At 45.8% G+C, this 20,074-nt stretch overlaps 1 protein-coding gene across 10 annotated transcripts in view; it reads left to right on the plus strand.

The window, feature by feature from the left end:
• Positions 1 to 20,074, plus strand: part of RIN2 (Ras and Rab interactor 2) — a 219,050-nt gene that overhangs the window by 190,294 nt on the left and 8,682 nt on the right. For all 10 annotated transcript variants that reach the window (XM_032351526.1, XM_032351532.1, XM_032351528.1 and 7 more), the window contains 3 exons: positions 2,677 to 3,825; positions 17,463 to 17,768; positions 19,679 to 19,810. In XM_032351526.1, coding sequence (XP_032207417.1) covers positions 2,677 to 3,825; positions 17,463 to 17,768; positions 19,679 to 19,810 — 1,587 coding nt within the window. The remainder of the gene's footprint in view (positions 1 to 2,676; positions 3,826 to 17,462; positions 17,769 to 19,678; positions 19,811 to 20,074) is intronic.

Raw genomic sequence — 20,074 nt, forward strand, 5'->3', positions numbered from 1 at the left:
CACTTCCTCTGTGGTTGTTCAGTGTCAGTCCTGGTGTCCTGGGCCGCCCCTATCCTGCCATGCATCCTCGCTCTGACCAGCTGGACACTGGCTTCCCTCTCCCGCCCTTTTGCCAACGCCCCTAAATGCAACACCATGCTTTGGGACATTGGTTGACAATGGATCGGGACATACAGTACACCCAATTTCACTTCCTTGTCCCATTGCCCTGAGGAATTTCTGTGGGTTTAACTTTGGGGGGAGGGGAAGCTTTTCCCCCAGATTGGAAGGGGAGATTCTCTTTAGATTTTTAGGGCTTCGGTCTTCTAAAAGATTAACAACCAGGCCATAGTATTGGAATGGAAATTTGAGATGCTGAAATGCAAGTACCAGGGCTCCTAGCACCTATAAGAAGCCTAGAGACAGATTCAGACTCTTTCTCAAGCTACAATTGCTTCAAAAGAAATGCTCCATCTGTCTCAGACCTGTCTGATGGGTAATTAGGTAGTGGGATTGGGAAACTGATTCCTGGTAAAAAAAATACCAGGGTAGGATAAATGTCCCTGCTGAAAAGCTATACCATCTCTTGCATTTGAGTTTCAGACACCTTTGGAGAGAGTTTAAGACATTTCCCAAATTTAAGTGAATATAACCAACTAGATCGCTGGCCTCTGGAAGACCAGCACCAGGTCTGTTTTCACAGCTGACCTCCAGCCACAGAACTCCTGGTTCTGTGGTCAGTGGGCAGTGCCTGCTGCATGCCGGGGCTGAAGGACTGAAGGTCAGTGTATGTGTTATGAGGAGATAAACACAAAAATACCTTGTCCTAGTGGCCACTGACCAGAAGCAAATGAGGCCTAATTAATACATACCCAGTTTGTAATTTTCAGTGTATACATTATTCATTTTGTGAAGAGATAGCACTTTCTACAACTCTGTTCTTCATTATTTGTCCTTCAAACAAACGTTTCCAGAGGTCTGCTACATGATAGGCCCCACACCAAGGGTCAAAGTTAATAGCGTCCGTCCCTTCCCCTACCCCACCACCCATGTCCATAATCCATATGGGAGGAAACACATTCGTGGGAGCTATATGTACTAAGCCTTATAAAGTCTAGGAGTAAGACCCAAAGGTGGTGAGAGTCATTCCACGCAGACCTACACTGGGCAAGAGAAACGCATATAACGCAAGCCAGTGTGTAATTTTAAATTTTCCCATTAAAGAAAATTTAAAAGGCACAGGTGAAATTAATTTTTATGATTTATTTTATTTTTTTGTACTCAATCTGAAATATTTCGACATGGAAGCAATGTTTTTAAAATTATTGATGCAATAAAAGCAATACGTCAAAGGCATTAATGAGATATTTTACATTCTTTTTTTTTTTTTTTCCATACTAAGTGTTGGAATCCAGCATGTGTTTTATCCTTACAGCACATCTCTCTATGGGCATTAAATTTTCATCAGAAACACGTGAACTGTATTCATATTTCATTAAATTTACAGTTGAAAAACTACATTCACGTAACATACCTTAGTCTGAAACTACTTCAACATTTGCCAGTAATTGAACTGCATGCCTGTTTTTAAATTTAATTGATTGACATGAAGCGAAATTTAGAATTGAATGCCTCTGTGGCAGTGGCTCTTGCGTTGGACAGCACAGAGCCAGAGAGAAGGAAAGGAAGGGCAAGAGGAAGCAGGTGACACTCTCAGGTGTGTTTACTACACAGAGAGGACAGGACAAAGGGCTCCCAGTGAGAGCCTCCCCGCTGTCCCCCATGGTCAGCCATTTTGGCCCCATAGGAAAGAAACATTTTAGGCAACCACAACAAGGCAAAGCTGTAGAGAGAGAATAACCTAATCCGAATGGAAATCACAACAGACGACAATTATCACCATCCCTGTCTCCCACGATTTGCGTGGAAACCCGAACCTCATATGTAAGTGACATAGGGCCGTTTAGCTACAGTAAGCAGTGTGCGCTGCTCCAAAGAGTGTTGAGTGCGTGTAGCCATAGTGGTAAGGAGGGCTCGGATTTAGGGAGTGTGGGCAGCTAACCACTAAGATAAAGATAAAGGGTTGAACTTGCACTTAGCGTTTGCATAGGTCTGCTGTCCTTTTTTTCTGCTGATGGGTTCCATGTGCATATTTTTCCTCCTTTTGGGGTTTTAATGCTGAACACATAAAACCCCAAGCAGATTGTGTAACATCCCCCAGGCCCAGCTGCTGGTCCGGCCCATTAAAGGGGAACTGCCAGGTCCTCTGGAGGGCACCTCCAGGAGAAGCGGCTTGGAAAGGGTGGCTTGCTCTTCGAGTAAGCTCAGTTTTTGTAAAGCAAGTCGGGGAGCTCTGTGGCCTTCTCCAGCCTTATCCTGTAACAATTCCAGTCCTTTCCTCACCTGTGCAAAGGCTGGGCTGGCTTTGTATGTTGGCCAAGCCATTTCTCAAGAGCTTTGAAGGTAAAAAGCCCCTGGAGCCTTCCTAGGAGCCCACAGCTGGGCCTGGCACCACTTCTACCCTTTCCAGTAAGGGAATGCTGTTAAAGAAAAAAGGAAAAACAAAACACCCAAGTGTGGCGCCTCCCCCTTCAAAGACGTGTGTTGTCATGCAAGTGTGTTTTTTTTTTAATTTGTGAAGGAATGGCCCAAGAGTACTGTATTTACATTCTTGTGTTCACTGATAATGACTTTCAGATTTTTGGAGCTCTCCAGCTGACAACAAACCCCCAAACCCTCCACCTCCCCATAGGCCTCTCTCCTCAGACGGTGTTTGTCCTGCCTCTCGTCAGCTCTGCCTTATAAATGGAGTGCATTCTATAAAAACCAGGACGCCTTCGGAGCTGGAGTGCAGCCAGACCAACGGAGCCCTGTGTTTTATTAATCCTCTTTTCTTGAAAGTGCACAGCCAGGACCTCAGTGGAGGCCTGAAACGGCCCTGCACCAGGACTCCCAACGCGAATGGCACCGAGAGGCCTCGGTCCCCCCCACCCAGGCCCCCGCCACCCGCTATTAATAGTCTCCACACAAGCCCTCAGCTGTCCAGGACCGAAGCCCAGGCGAGCATGCCAGAAACAGTCAACCATAACAAACATGGGAACGTAGCTCTGCTTGGAACGAAACCAACCCCCATCCCTCCGCCCCGGCTGAAGAAGCAGGCTTCTTTTCTAGAGGCGGAAGGCAGCGCAAAGACCTTGACCGGTGGCCGGCCTCGTCCCGGCCGGGAACGCGAGCCGGAGGAGCCGGAGGAGCCGCAGCCCCGCACAGCTGGCAGGCCAGGTGGGGCCCCGCCTGCGGAGGCCCCGGGGGATTGCACAAGGGCCGCCGGCCCTGAATCACGGCCCCCGTGGCATGGAGGCAGACAGAGGCTGAGCGACATGAGCATTTCCACTTCCTCCTCCGACTCGCTGGAGTTCGACCGCAGCATGCCCCTGTTCGGCTATGAGGCGGACACCAACAGCAGCCTGGAGGACTGCGAAGAAGAGAGTGACCAGGAGACCATGGCCCCCCCCATCAAGTCCAAAAAGAAGAGGAACAGCTCCTTCGTGCTGCCCAAGCTCGTCAAGTCCCAGCTGCGCAAGATGAGCGGGGTGTTCAGCTCCTTCATGACACCCGAGAAGCGCATGGTCCGGAGGATCGCGGAGCTGTCCCGGGACAAGTGCACCTATTTTGGCTGCCTGGTGCAGGACTACGTGAGTTTTCTGCAGGAGAATAAGGAGTGCCACGTGTCCAGCACCGACATGCTGCAGACCATCCGGCAGTTCATGACCCAGGTGAAGAACTATTTGGCTCAGAGCTCAGAGCTGGACCCCCCCATTGAGTCGCTGATCCCGGAAGACCAAATCGGTAAGTCCCCACTTGGCCTTTTTTTTTTTTTCTTTTTAAACAGAAATTGTCCGGTAACCTCGTAGAACAGTGCATGCCCGTGGCAGGGCTCTCGGCTGAAGTTTTCTCTGGGGTTCAAAACAACAACAGGCTCCATGCCCTCTGCCTACTGGAATGGCACCCTAACCTCTTAAAGCAGCCTCACCGTAGAGCTGAGTCTTGGACTTGCAACTGTTTTCGAAGCTGCGGATGGGAACCCCTGAATGGTTCTGTTCAGGGGGTAGAGCGTGCCTTCTGAGGGTTCAGTGACCCACCTGATTTCGGGCTGTGTGTAGGGCACGGCCGTGGCATGTTGTGTGTCACACAACATGTGTGTGTCACACAACATGAAAGTGTGTCTCTGCAGGCAGCGCCTGAGTAGAAAGGGATTTGTGCTGTCTTCTGGGAGGGTGTTTCCCTCTGCTTTCTTTGGAAAAGACTGTTTTTCACTGTTTCCCGAGGGATGGCGTGTGTTCGCAAGGGTGCAGCTGTCACGGCTGTGCCACTGGATGAGTTTCCATAGTGACCACACCTGTGTGACAAGTGACAACTCAGTAACCAGGACAGCCCCAATTCCAGAAGCCCCCTGGGACCACCACCCTGTCACCCTTTTACCGAAAGTGGAACCACCCTGCTGGCTTTTGATGCTGCAGAATTCCTTAAGCAACACAGTTTTGGAGTAAGCAAAAAAAAAAAGAAAGAAAGAAAAAAAAAAGGAAAAGGCAAGTTTATTTTGTGTGCTTTTCAAATAAGTAACATATTTGGAGGTCACATGAAAGGTGTTTTCTCCAAAGTCAAGGGGAAATATTTTCTTTATAACCTCATCGAAAGGCTGATTGTTAATAGTTACTTTGGCCAAGGAAAATTTGAATTTGGCAAGGCGTCTTTTTTTTTCCAGGGCAAGAGTGTTGCAAGGACTTTTCTCTCTCTCACTCTCTCTCTCTTTTTTTTTAATTTCAGAAGATTGACTCTAAAAGGCTAATTTCAGAAACCTCATTCACTGGGCAGCCACAACTGAAAGAGCTACCAGATATTTTCGGGCAGTTCATAAAGCTAAACCCAGATTTCTTCTTTCTGGTTGGGTCTTTTTGTTGAAAGTAGTAAACAGTATGTGGTAGAGAGTAGGCTCTCTCTCTCTCTCTCTTTCTCTCTCTCCCTCTTTTCCTCTCTCTCTCTGTCTCTTTCTCTCTCTCTCTCTCTTTTTCTCTGTCTCTGTCTCTTTCTCCTTTAAGTAAGTTTTAGCAGCTCTTTGATTTTCTCACAAAGGAATCAAAGCCTTGTTTGTTTTCTCATGGTTTGAGCCTGGTTGATGGGGCGGGGTTAGAGTCGGGTGTTGCTGAGGAGAGAAGCTAGAAGGAATGTGCCCTCGTGGTGCGCTTCAAACTGGAAAAGGTTTCTTGGGGAAGGCAGAATAGCCACCCAGGCTATCCTGTCCCCTGTCCCACCGGGAGCCTGCTCCTCAGGGGAGACCAGCTCCCATGCCATAGTCACAGGAACGCTGAACGGAGGGAAGAAGCTTGCTCTCGGGGAGTCCCGTGGGGGGAGCCACGCGGGCACTGATGTCAGCACCAAGCTATGTGGGCCACAGCACCAACCAGCCCACAGGGACAAGGTTCCCGAGGAAACAGGGGCCTTCCTTTCCTTCCCTACAGAGACTCTGGTAAGCATCCACCAGAGTGCTGTTCCCCAGGAGGCCCTTCTGCCAGCTTCTTTTGAAGGGAAGTTCAGATATGGTACTCGCTCTCAGAGCCCAAGGGCTCATTTTCTCCAAAAACAGGCATACACTTTGCTGCTCTGGAAGGAGGCAGCTTTTAATTTAAAATCTAAGGTCAAGAAGGGATTTGACATCTTTGTAGCCTCTCCTATGAGCCAGGGTTCTGGCCAAGTGATGTCAACAGGGCCTGGCCTCACCCCTGTGAAGCAGGCATGGGCATCCCCAGTGGGGTGGGGGACGCAGGGCTTTGCCAGGTGGAGCCCTTTGTCCCCAGGCTACACTAGCTAGTAACCAGCAGGTGCAGCATTTGGAAGAGGCAGCTCAAACTACAGTTCTGTAAGGAGGTGTGGGTGTGGCCAACTAAGCATTGCCTCACTTTTTGATTGGCTTGTTTGTTTTGGTTTTTAAAACCTTTGCATGAAAGCTAGTACCTCATGGCATGTTGCTTCCCCCATGAAAGCATCCTTCTGTGTTGAAAGTACAATGAATGGGTTGGGCTTTTGAAATTCAGAGGAAGGTGAACCAGAGCAGAGGTCAACCTGAGAAACTCAACACTTGCCCAACTGGAGAGGAAAGATGATCAGAAAACTGACCCCCTTCAGTATGTAAGTCACTTGGTTAGGACTCTGACACAAAATGGGACTTAATCTGATAGTCTTGGACATCCTCGTGAGCAAAGTGCTCACTAGTTTACTCTAGACTGGTTGATACAGTCACTGCTTTGAGCCTCATGAACCAACTCAAGGTTGGTACATTTACATAGATATTATTCATCTTTTGCAAATTCACGAATGGAGGCCAAAATATAAGAAGTGACTTGTAGAGGGTTTCAGTGCTGATAAGTAGGTGAGCTTGGATTCTACCAAGATCTTTTCTCAATTGTTTGCATATTCCTACCGTATCTCACTTCCCAGAAGGAAGTAATTCACTTTTAATGGATTCACTCTGAATGGATTCACTTTGAATGCCATCTTCAGAATACCAACCCTCAAGCTGGTTCTGAACAGGTATCTGCTAATGCTCCTTAGTCTGTTCAAGAATGCCAGTCTAGTCCTGTCCTCCATTCCCACAACTTTGGAAGGTGATCGCTCTGAACCAAGAGGTGGGAATTTACATATAAAGCCTGCATTTACAGAATGTCTGTCCTGAAATCAAGGGAGTTAGAGGAGGCATTTCATTGGCTTAACCCACGTAGAATTAGAGCTGTCATTCGTATGTGAAAAATGACTGGAGGAGTGCATGCGTGTCTCCAGTTAGGATCTAGAGGTGGTGCTAATCTGTCTTCTTCAGAGAGTGGTTCTTCGGTTGTCTAGAGAAAAGCCCATGAAACACCAAGAAGCAGCTCTCACTCATTGCCACTCCATATATCTTGTCACAGCCCTTCCGGCCAGCACTTTCTAGGGGAGTGTAAAATGATAAGTAATCAACCTCAAAAATGAAGAAAATGGCCACTCTACACAGTTGTGTCCTAGTATGGAGAATTTCCATTCTGTTTAGACTGCCCTTTACAGCACCATCACCAGGAAGCCCTGCCATTTCGAGGGTCTTGAATCAATGTCAGTGGATTGACATCAGCTTCACTCTCCTGGCTGGGAATGAAGCCAATGGGGATAAGACGTGGTGAGTTCCCACATGAGTCAAGCCCCCACATGTTGCTTCCCTTCTGGAGAGCTCTCTGCTCACCCTCATTCCCCCATACCCTACAAAGTGGTATAAGAAAGGACAAACAGATGCTTTTACAAAACTTCAGGTTCTGTGAGAAAGTCCTGGCATCGGTAACTTCATCTGCAGTGAGGTATACTCAGGACTGGCCTGTCCTACCCTGTAAAATAGAGACAGGTTGTGACATTTCTCATTTTTCTATCATGTGTGTTCCTCTTTGGTGAGCTTGCCCATCATACCAGTCTTGCTCTGGTCTTTTTCAGCCGATGGGAGGTATCAGTTCAAAATTTCTGATCGTGAAACTTCCACTCTGCAGAACTTGTTGCATTTTTGTGGTCAGTGTTTTTGTTTTTTGTTTTTTGTTTTTTGTTTTATTCAAGCAAAAGAATTTTCATTTCTGATCTGACGTTAATCTTGGGAAATCCCTGTTTTCAAGGTTTGTTTCAAGAAAAACAAAATTTCTCCAACTCCAAAAATTTTACTCATCTCAGATTTTCTATTTTGTTTGAACTGCCCACCATGGACTGTCAACAACCATGGGGGAGGGGGGAGCACAAGTATTTGTAGTCCTAAAACTCAGTAGCAAAAAAATCAATACAATAGTGTTCTGCTTTATTCAGTTGCTATGTATAAAACTTATATTTTCTCTGAAGAACATTTTAATTATTTAAAGAAAACTTATCTCTAAACTCAATTTGTAAATATGTGATTTTTGTTTTTTTAATAGCAAACAATAGTGAGAAGTGGTTAGACACCAGAGAGCATAGCACGAATAAGAAAGGGGGTTTGAAGTGACTCCCTAGTAGTTAAACAATTACTACCGCTTTGTTTCCTCAAGCTTCAGTATCCAGTGTGAATTGTTTTTTAATTTGTATTTCACAGTTTCATTCAAGCCCTTGAGTAATTATCTTCTCTTTTTTAGATTAAGGGTCATTCTGAGAGATTTGACCAGAGCAGCATATTGGTGCCAAGATGAGATTAGAACCTTGAGTCTGACTTCTAATCTAGACCATGTGATCATAACACCTGCAAGGAGGGAATGTCCTTGTATAGCAGGCAAAGGGTAGAGAGAAAGGAGAAAAATTGACCTCTTGCAAGATATAAAAAGAATGCTTATGTTAGTTTTGAAAATTAAAGAGAGGACACCAGCTGGAAGCACCTCTTTTTTTTCCCATGGGGCATCAATTTGTTGTATAGTTTTTGCCTTGGGACATCAAAAATTGGGTTAGTCATAGCAACTAAAAGAAGGGTCATAACTCTGGAGTTAAGGATCTCTGTTAGGAGTCCCCGACTCCATGATACACTGTGCAAGGAAATGGGTAGCTCGGGAATTCAGAGAAAGAGAGCCCTTGCTAACAAGGTGGGAACTGGGATGGCATCACAAAATAAGGTTTGTGCTAGAGTGTTTTCTGACTGCATCCCGGGAATCTTCCATCTCAAGAGAGTCATCAGCACCTGTTGGGCAGGAAACATCGTCAGGCAAAAGAGGAATCTTACAGTGATTGAGAGTGCGAGCAAGGGGACATTTGAAAGGATGTATTGATTGAAATGGAGGCATCAGCATCTTTAAGAGTCGGACACGTCCACTGCTACTTTACTTCCGCCAACAGAATGGCCCCAATTAGCTGTCTTATCTATAGACGGAGCCCTCACCATCCCGGGACCCACCTCCAGGCTTGCCTCGCTCCCCCAGTCTGTCTACAGGCCAGGGCAGGAACACCCCCCCACCTTACCTCTCAGGGACAATGTCCCCTTTGGAGACCCTCACTTACTGGCCAAGCTCAAGGGCTTCTTTTAAGAAACCAGAGTCATAACCCGCCCCTCTGTAAAATTCAAGAGTATGTGTTAAATGCATACTGTGTTTTTAATAGAAGCAAGTGAAAGCCTCCATAATCCCTCTCCGGTGTGTGGTTCTTGATGGTTTACGGAGCAATTTTATGCATAGAAGCCCCTTAAGTCCCCTTAATGCCTTGCAGGGGGGTCCCCTTATCCTCATTTTTAGAGATGACAGAACAAAAGCTTAGCAAGGTCAAGCCCGGGTGCAAATGGGACTGAACCAAATCCTGTAGTGGGCTTTTCACATCACCCAGAGCAGCTACACTGCCTTTGTGGGCCCTTTTATGAGGAGGGAGGAAGGGCAGTGGCGAAGTCACCATACCAGAGGCAGCCTGCTCTCCACAGGACGTAGCATTGACTCATTAAGTTCTGCTGTGGGTAAAATGCCACCTCTTGCCTCCACCCTTTCCACACTCGGGGAAATAGGCCAGGAAGCACCGCCCAGAACCCAGGGATGCGGCTAGAATTTAGCTCCACCTCCCCGAGGCCAGAGGAGCTACATAAATTATTTGGAATTTTTCTTTCTTAACTTCTTTTTTTTAGATTATTTATTTATTTATTTGTCAGAGAGAGAGCGCGCCAGGGGGAGTGGCAGGCAGAGGGAGAAACAGGCTCCCGGCTGAGCAGGGAGCCTGATGTGGGACTCGATCCAGAACCCCAGGATCATGACCTGAGCCGAAAGCAAGCGCTTAACTGACTGAGCCCTCCAGGGGCTGTAGAATTTTTCCATAGGAAGATTGGGCTCTTCTCCCCTGCTTTGTTTTGTTTTTAGTATTTATTTATTTATTTATTTATTTGAGAGAGAGAGAGCAGGGGTAGAAGGAGATAGAAATGGAGAGAGACTCTCTAGCACACTCCCCGCTATGCACAGAGCCCGTCATGGGGCTCGAACGCAGGACCCTGACATCATGACCTGAGTCCAGACCAAGAGTTCGATGCTTAAGCAACTGAGCCACCCAAATGCCCCCTCCACTGCTTTGGTTTTTACTGGCCTTTTACTAGAAGGCCCTGAAATCAGTGTGACGATTCCATACATAAACTATGATGTGAATATACCTATACTTTCCATAATGCCTTTCCTCAAAGCCCACCAAAACTAACAAAACTATGAGTGAATCACCACCTTACCCGGTGCTCCCCATCTTTATTTTGGTGCGATCTTCCCTTATCATTTGATAAAGCGCCTGCTATTACTTATGGGCTGAAGCAGGCTTTGCTTGCAAAACGTAAAGCAAACCAGGTTACAGGACATCCCTGTGGGGTGACAGGGCGCTGCAGGAATGGGGATGACTGCCCCACGTCATTGCCAGAGTCACGCTTCCTGTGTTCTGCACGGGTAAGGAGAAGAAACATAACTTTCATGTAGCCACCCAAAGGAAACATTTTCGGTTCAACTCAGAAGTCACGTTTGGAGCCCATGCTACCTGTGGGCCTGTGGCCAGGGACTGCCACAGGCTCTCCTGAGCCCCCCAAAGTCTGGCGTCAAAGAGAGAGGTCTAGTTTGCTCTGTGCCAACGCAGTGGTCACACAGAACACCAGGGACCCAGGGAGTGGAGAGGAGGTGGGCAGACAAGGCTGCATGGGAATCCATGTTGGGAAAAGCAAGGAACCCACCAGCCACAGGGAACAGCATGTGAAGAGGTGCACAGGCACAGAGGGGCCACAGTGCTGTTGCCTTCAGTGAGAACATGAGTTGCTTCTTCACAAGGATATGGAGCAAAGGAGGGAGGGCAAAGCAGGGGTGCACCTCCAGAAGCTGTCTTTAAGGTGGTGGGAAGCATTTTAGAAAAATCACTCCTGGCAGGGTAAGAGTTGAACTCTTTAGCCATCTCTGTAGCCAGGTACCAACCAATTGAATTAGATACTGGCCATGAATACCTGCAGGCCAGTGTGACAAGCCAGGAGGCCAGGGGCGTGGGAGACACAAACGCAGAGCAGGGACAGCAGTGTGACCCTGGCCTTTGCGATTAGTAGACCAAAAACTGTCAATGATGAACCGAATCCACCCTTCATCTCTTGTCCCAAATGGGGTTGGGAGCTGTCCACCTGTCAGGTGGAAAGACATTATCGCTGTCCAAGGCACTCAGCTCGTCTGGGAGTCTGAGCTGTTATATGGGGACAGAATGAGGCTGTGAGGAAACACTGGCAAGTTCCAGACAAGAAAACCCAGAGGGCCAGACTGCAGCTCTGCTGCCTTTGTACCTGTGGGTGGGAGGGGCTGAGGAAGAGTAAGAGGGCACAAGGGAGCAAGATGGCCAGAAAGCCAAGTTGCTTTTTAATTAATTTATCGAAGCACTTTCAGTTCCCATTTCAAACCAAGTAAACCACAGTTAACACAGAGGATAACAGAACCAAACAGGCCTGAATGATTAAACCTGGAGTCCCTATCCCAAGGTACACACCCCACATTCCAAAGGAACAGAGGGGACCGGCGATCCTTGCCCATTGCCTAGGGGACAGGTGGATAGGAAGTTCTCACCCTGTGGGATCTCACCAGGGCCGACAGTCCCACTGGGAAGCTGTGAGTAATCCCATTTTATAGAGGAGGAAGCTAAGGCCTGGAAAGGTCACCTTCTTCCCTCCAGGTTGCAAAGTAGGAAACGGTTCATGTGGACTTCACATGTAACCAGAGAGCCACTTGAACACCAAGTAGTCCACTTTTTAGTAGTTGGTATGGAGGATTATTAGCAGAGTTCTGTTGTGGCCATCTGGTTGTTCCATCCCAGCTCTGCTAGGACGGGATGGATAAATTTCTCAGCTGAAAGGCAGAAGCGTGTGGTGGTTCAGAGTCCATGCTCAGGTGGCACTGTTGAGTTTGAGCAGCAGCTCTGCTGCTGATGAGCTGTGTGTGCTTGGTCATGTGTCTTAACATCTCTGTGCCTCCATTTCTTCCTATGTTATATGAACTAGACAGCATTGTGCCTGCCCCACTGACGCTCACTTACCTGTTTGATTCCCAGCTGCCGGTGCCTAAGACATCCTGCCTGACATTTTCACATCCCCCCGGGGCTCTTGTCCAGGGCAGATGGAAAGGCTAGGAGGTAAATGCCCTCTCCACCCTCCCAGAGCCTGAAGGGAGCAGGTGTATAAATACCCCAGCTGCCTCCCCTCTGATGGGACCACCCTTGAGGCATGCCCTGCATTGTGTCTCAAACATCCGACAAGGTTGAGCTGGTTGAGCTCCAGCCGCCCCCAATAATAACCGGCTTAACAGAGCACACAGCGTTGGCAGCCTTCTCTCCCATCCCACTCCCCTCATCTGCCGCGGGTGCTTCCCAGGCTCGCCTCCCAAGTGAACTACTCACCCTCAAGTCCCTGTCTCAAGGTTGGCCTCTGGGAGAACCCAAGCTCAAACAAATAGGAATTATGTACTGGTTTCAATCGAAGGGTGGTTTAAATCCTGAATCTGAGTAAAGTGCAAAACAGTGCCAGCCACACACGGGCACACAGTCCGTGTCAGTTCTAATCCTTAATCCAATGAAGCAGTCAAAGGAAGATAGATTAGCACATAAAGAAAATGCCCAGCTCGTGTTGTTGTTCTGGTCCAGGGACAGGCCCGTCGTGCCTGCTGACTTGTTGGCAGCCCGGACAGGCTTGCAGCGTGTCTCCACCACGCTGGGAGAGACTTTTGACTTTTACGCTGCACAGGCACCTGCGCAGTGAGATGCCCTAGTGCCCACTTCCCACCGCTGAAATGAGGGTTAACATACAAATGAGGGTTAACATCCAAGGGGGCTCCATATGTAGAACCCCCTTGGAATTAGAACTGCTCAGAGGAAGCCCAGGATGTTATAAATTACACAGGTAGAACTTCACCATTAAAATTTAGCTTCGATTTCTGTAGCTTTCCTATTACAAAGAAGTAATTAACCAGAATGCCAGAACTCAAATAAACCAAGAGGCCATGTGACCTCATCTTTTATCTTTGTCAGCTAACTCCAGGTTGCAGCCTGCACATTCTGGACGTTATGTCGCTTAGATTCTGGGTACTGTGAGAGTCTTCCGGAGAATGTCAGTGGTGATTTTGTTTTGTTTGGGCCACTATTCAGGGTGCCAGTTCCGTCTCGCCTTCCTTGGGCCATGAGATGGCGGTTCAGAAGTTGGAGGCAATGACAGAGCGGTAAAGCGACTTGGCCAAAGCCGCATAGAGAGATAGAGTCAGGCTGGCTGCCCGGCTGCCTGCCTGAGCCTAGTGTTCTTTGTAAAGCACGCGCCTTCTCTGGATTTCACCTTCACCTCCCAGGCTCTCACTTCCCCCTAGGCAGCAGCGGATAAGCAGAAAGTGCTCAAGCTGATGCCTGAGCCGGTCTTGTGATGCTTCCCTGTCCAAGCTCTGACCTTCTCTGGTATCTGTGCTGTCGGTCAGAGTGAAGCAACAGAGATGGAGCTCTCTGTTTCATTCCTGGAAGACACCAGAGGCCAACACATCGAACGCTTCCTAATCGTTACTGCACCGAGGCTCATTAAGCCAAGGAGCATCTAAGTCTCTGCCATGCTCTTAACCATTTCCCCCTTGCATATGAGCCTGGGGAATGATTGATAGGATCTATCTAAATATTTTTAGAAAGTTGACTTCCAATTTGGGTCATTCCGCTAACAATTGGTTTCAAAAATTCAAAACATTGTAGTTCAGACAGTTCTCTAATATTTTCTTGTCCTTTGCATATTTGTTTGCAGATAAATGCAATTGACACGATCAGGTTTCTTGGGTTCGAATCCTGGCTTGCCTTCTTGTCGGTTGTGTGGCACTGATCTCCTTGGGTCTAATTCCTCATCTAGAAAATGAAAAAGTAACAGTCCTCCCTCCATGGGGTTTGTTTGAGTATTTGAAGAGCTGGTGTATATAAGGTGTCTAGAATAGTATAATTATTCCTACAGTTTAAAAGATTTTTTTCTTGGACTTTAAGCAACCAAAGATAGTAGAAAACAACAGGTAGTAGTAATTTATAAGAAATGTGACCAATCCGTTCATTCTTTCTTCCTTTCTTCCTTTTCTTTCTTTCTTTCTTTCTTTCTTTCTTCCTTCCTTCCTTCCTTTCTTTCTTTCTTTCTTTTTTTCCTGGGCTAGTCCATATTCTGAAAGATTTTCTGTTCCTTTTGTTTCTCCAAATCATTTTTCCCTCTTGCTTTGTGAGCAGAATCTGTTTTTCCTATTGGAGAGAACCAGGTGGGTTCCAAATCTCTGTTATTTGGACTTTATTTTTTTCCTATTCTTTATGCTTATTAAGGACTTTAAGGGGGCAGGGTTTAGGAGTAAAGTCCTGGAAAAGAATGCAAAGAGACCAGTCCTATTTCTAAATTATGATCTTTAAAAAGTATACTTTTTAAAAAAAATCGAACATTGTTTTTTTGTTTGTTTGTTTGTTTCCAATTTTGGATTTTAAGAGAATGGACACTTGGCAATGGATCTCAGATTTTAACCATCCTAACAAAAGATTTCCATAGCACCATTCCTGAGGGTGGGAGTCTGTGTCACAGAGACCAGTGTCCCTTCCCTGGTGGTGAGGATGTGTTGTATGAGGGTCCCTTGCTCACTGGTAATAGGCTTTGTGCTATTGTCCCCCAGGAACAGCACAGAACCTTGTGTAGATGATTCGTGTCAACACTCTGGCTCAGAGATGACCAGGCTCACCCTGAGGTTAAAAGTTGCCCTTGGGGTTCAAGGTGAAAATCTCAAGCTGGTCTGCAGTTGTTTTCTGTTGGTTTGATTTATGCAGAATTATTGTAACTTACGTTCATAAGATGTGCCAATCTTAACTGCTCAGCTTGACAGATTTTCACATCCGTGCACGCACAGGTAGCCCCGCCCAGATCCAGACATAGAACATCTCCATCTCCCCAGAAGGGTCCTCCCACAGCCTCATGTATTCCTGGGGGTCACTGCCATTCTGACTTCTGTCACCGTAGATTCAATTGTGCCTGCTTTTGAATTTTATGTAAATAAAATGCTAAAGGAGATACTCTTTTATGTCTGGCTTTTTTTAAAAACAGATTTTATTTATTCATTTGACAGACAGAGATCACAGTAGGCAGAGAGGCAGGCAGGGGGCGTGGGGAAGCAGGCTCCCCGCTGAGCAGAGAGCCCAATGTGGGACTCGATTCCAGGACCCTGAGATCATGACCTGAGCCAAAGGCAGGTCACCACCCAGGCACCCCATGTGTCTGGCTTTTTTCACACACACTGTATCCATGAGATTCATCCCATTGCCTCTGGAGTAGCAGGGCACTCCTCATGGAATGAATCTTCCGTTGTCTGAATTCCATTTTCTGAATTCCATTCTACAAATATATCCTTGTCTCCATTCCAGTGGGAAGGGCCTTTGGATGGCTTCTGGTTTGGGGTGATTACGAATCACGCCGCTCTCCATGTTCATGTACAGTCCTAATTAATGATTGGCATGACTTTTGCTCCCCTTGGTGACTTCATTCTAATGGGGTGGTAGTCGCTTATAACCATGAATGGGACTTGTGTGACCTTTAGATAGAGAGGAATAAACCGGCGAATGTTTATAAAGCACCTTGAACTAAATTAAGAGATCATTTACTTTGGAAAGCAAGGTGATTGTTGAGAATAATTGTGCAGCTTCAAGCAAGCCATTAGATACCTCCAAACCTCTGCCTCCTCATTTGTAAAATAATATTAATATTTTGCAAAAGTAAGAGAGTTGTTACAAGAATTAGAGGAGCTAATAAAGTAAAGCACATAGAGCCTAGCCCAACTGGATGCTCAGTGTCAATCGCTATTGTTGACTTTTCAATGTAATGGTCATTTAGGGTAAAGTCAAAGATGCTGTAAAGTCACCCAGGCTTATTAACACAACAGAACCAACATAGACCAGGTAGTTTGTTTCAATGCCAGATGCCAAGTGAAAATGTTGTTCTGTTTTTCTTCTTACTTTATATAATCTCTTTTGCTTCAACCTTGACTTCTATAGCTATATAAGGTCTTAATTTAAGCAAAGATATATCTATCTCCCAGATATAGAGGCAAAGGGAAAAGAAATGGGCGGGAGAAGCAGGTCATTGTGGGATCATCATCAACTTTGGCATGAGTTTTATCTCTCAGTTATGGAAAAACTGTTTGGTGTTTGGGCATCTGGCTTAGATTTCTCTTTGTTTCTGACTTCCTAATTATAGGTGGTAATTTGGATGCATTGTGATCTGATCCAATGTCAGGAATTCCCAAGGCCAGAGAGAGAACTCAACAATTTCCAGTTTTATATGGAAGTAGATCCATGAGCTTCCAAAATGGAATCACGTTCAAGCCTCATAGATAAGGTCTGCCTACCCAGGTAGCTTTCATGAGAACGGGCAAACATCTGAGATTAGAAAGCTGATGTTGAGAAAGCGGAGAGCTAATGATTATGTAAGTCATCTTGAGTCTGGATCTCCAGATTTATGGTCACTTTACGGTCAGCCAAGAAAGCTACTTCATTGGGCAACCATTCAAAGAGGGAAAAATAATGCCATCCACACCGAAAGGTATTTCCAAACTCTGGCCAGAAACACATTTCAAAATTTTTAGAACTTTTATTTTGAAATCACTTCAGACATACAGAAAAGTTGCAATCATGTCTGCCCTTTATCATGATTCCCTGAATGTTAGCCGTTTGTCGTGTTTCATCCTTCCGCTTTCTCTTTGCTTACACACACAAGTGTGCACATGGACACACACGCACACACATACACTGTCTTTTTTCTGAGCCATATCAGAGCTAGTTGCAGGTGTTGTGTTCCTTTACCCCTAAATCCTGTATTTCCTAAAAACAGACATCTTGTTAAAAATATAGGAAAATTAACCACAAACACAGTGTTTACACTAGGACCTAACCTGCAGACTTTATTCAAATCTTATCCACTGTCCCATTAATGTTCTTTATAGCAAATGAAGTAAAGAATTTGGGGTCCAGAATTCAATCCAAGATAACATGTGTATTTAGGTGAACTTATTTTCTCTGGCAATATTTGAAGAAGTCTTGAATCTCCTCTCTTAGCCAGTCTTTCCTTGTAAAATAACATATTTACTTACCTGTCCACCAGATGATCAGTGGAAGGACTGGATCAAAAGAATGTCTTCTAGAATATTCACCTGGGCACATGGGGGATGGGCCATAAAAATAGTTAAAACAAATCTATTTCATTGTATTGACTGTCTGCAAACAAACAAACAAATTAAAAACCTGTAAGAATTTATTAGGGAAGATTCACATTCTGCAGCTTTCTAGAAAACGTACTAGAGCGTGAGGAGTGGTGGCACTGCTAAGTTTTGTTGGCTCAGTGGGTGTGAAGTGGTCACCTGTCCGCCCTGTAGCCAGTGCAGAGTTGCAGAAGTCCTTTCTGGGAAAGCAGACCTTGCGTTTCTTCTTGCTTCAGATAATGGTCACAGTTGCTGTACTTTCTTTGGCAGATGTGGTGCTGGAAAAAGCCATGCACAAGTGCATCTTAAAGCCCCTCAAGGGGCACGTGGAGGCCATGCTGAGGGACTTCCACATGGCCGATGGCTCATGGAAACAACTCAAGGAAAACCTGCAGCTTGTGCGGCAGAGGAACCCCCAGGAGCTGGGGGTCTTCGCGCCAACTCCTGATATTGTGGACGTGGAGAAAATCAAAGTCAAGTTCATGACCATGCAGAAGATGTATTCGCCAGAGAAGAAGGTCATGCTGCTGCTGAGGGTCTGTAAGCTGATTTACACTGTCATGGAGAACAACTCAGGTGAGTTGTCTGGGCTTCTTGCATTTCCCGCCAGGGCCAGGGACGCTACCAAGCATACATCAGGCTCTCTGATCCCCAGTTTCTCTTTGTTTCAGTCTCTTCATTTCACCAAGCAGCTCGCAAAAAATACAAGTGTCACGCTGGTGTCTGGCAAATCGGCCACTTGCAACAGATGGGTAATACCAAGAAAAGCAAGTGGTTGAGGCAACAAGCCTCTTACATGATACCATTTTATTAAAGATTTAGTTCAGGGAAGTAGATGCAGCTTCAGTCTCTGGAGAGTGAAGTCAAATCCTCGCTCTGGGAAGGAGTTCATTAACTATTGGGCTTTGGCTACCTTAGTCTACTTCTAAAGGGAAGTTTCTGTACCCGACACTGAATCTGACTCTGTCCTTCATAAGGCAGGGATTAGATGAGTCAGTGCAGGCATTGCTCCAAGCACGATGGGAATATTAGCAATTATCATTACTACATTTTGGCCATTGAAGGTTTGGGTCAGTGATCTACGTCCGGCATGGGTCAAACATGGAGCTTTCAATAATAATACGGCTTCAGTACAACCATTTCATTGGTTCTCCCTTATTTGCTAAAGCAGTATAATTGAATTCACAAAAGAATTACGTGGTTTGAAAGTAAGTCCTTGGGTGTCCTCAGTTCTGCTTCTAATAGACCCAGACCCAGGAGTCACCTTGACTCGTGGCTAGTGATTGGGTCTCGCATAGTACCAGGGCTTCAGTGAGCCTGTGATCAACTTCTCTTGTAAGTAAAATTGTTCCATGGAGAAGCAACAGAAACAAAACACAGGCTGTATTAAACACAATATTAAAACACTGTATTAAATACATTGTTTTAAATACAAAACACTGTATTAACCACCGCTTGCGTAGATGGGAATGTGTGCGCACTTTGGACATTGTTGAGCAAAGACATGAAAATGTGAGCTCTTGAGCCGGTCCTGATAGCGGGTGAACATCGCCTCTGAAATGCACAACCATATTGCACATACAGGAAGTATATTTTCTGTAGTTCAGAAAAGCCCTCATGTAAGTCCTAAAATGGTGTCTGCCCAGGATTATGTTCTTCTGATGCACAGCTTCTCAACCTTAGCACTAATGACATTTAAGATGGATAATTCCTTATTGTGTGGGCTGCTTCCTGTTTGGAGTTTATCGGTGTTCCGGATGTCATTTGCATCCTACCCTCTCATCATGACAAAGAAAAATGTCTCCAGACAATGCCACATTGGGGGAGGTGGGCGCCGGGAAGCAGGGAGGGAGGGAGGGGGCGGGGAGGCCCAGTCACCAGAGTTGAGACTGACTTATATAATGAAAAGTAGCAATAAGGACTAAAAAAAATTTTTTTCCATGTATTAATCATATGTATCTACTTGACATATGCTGAATTTGCACATTTCAGTAAATTAACTGTGTGCTCACATTGAACAGACAGCAAAGTCCCCCCCCCTCAGAGTTTGGTCCTGTCATTATGTTGATGATTAATTTCCACAGAAGGCAGTAAGGAACACAGTAGAATTCACAGAGGATTAACATAATAAGTAGATACTTAGTAAATGTTTTATAATACTCCTTGCTGAAAGTTAAACTATTTGCAAGGACTCTGTTCTGTTGCATAACTTGATGCATATCATAAAAGCGTGGAGAAAATCTTTCATGTGTTCATTGAGTCGCAGACGGTTCATTCTGAAATTGTAATGTTAAAGCTGGTCTCTGGCATGAGCGGCGAGGAGGGTCACAGGCTGCATAGGATTCCAGAAACACCCACCTCTGTTTATGAATAACACATTTCCCCCAGATGACTCCTAGCTATCTAATAAAAGCAGTATGCGTAGGATATGAAAGAAAGAAGTGTTGGTAAAAATATTCCCATCTTCCCCTTTCTTCCGATCCCAGGGAGGATGTACGGAGCTGACGATTTTTTACCAGTCCTGACCTACGTCATAGCTCAATGTGACATGTTGGAACTGGACACGGAAATTGAGTACATGATGGAGCTCTTGGACCCGTCGCTGTTACACGGAGAAGGTAACCATTGCTTGATGACATGGGAGGTACTGGGATGCCCTTTTTTTGGTTTTGTTTCCGTTTTTTTTTTTTTTTTTTTTTTTTACCTTGAAGTGAGATTCACATAGCAGCAGATAAACTACTTTAAAGTGAATTGTTCAGTGACATTTGGTACCTTCACAGTTCTGTGCACCCCACCACCTCTGTTTTGCCCCAAATAAATAATAGATTTTCATCAACCCAACATAAAACCTCATGCCTAGGGGCACCGGGGTGGCTCAGTCA

Source organism: Mustela erminea, chromosome 7 (genome assembly GCF_009829155.1).
Source record: "Mustela erminea isolate mMusErm1 chromosome 7, mMusErm1.Pri, whole genome shotgun sequence".
Lineage (NCBI taxonomy): Eukaryota > Metazoa > Chordata > Mammalia > Carnivora > Mustelidae > Mustela > Mustela erminea.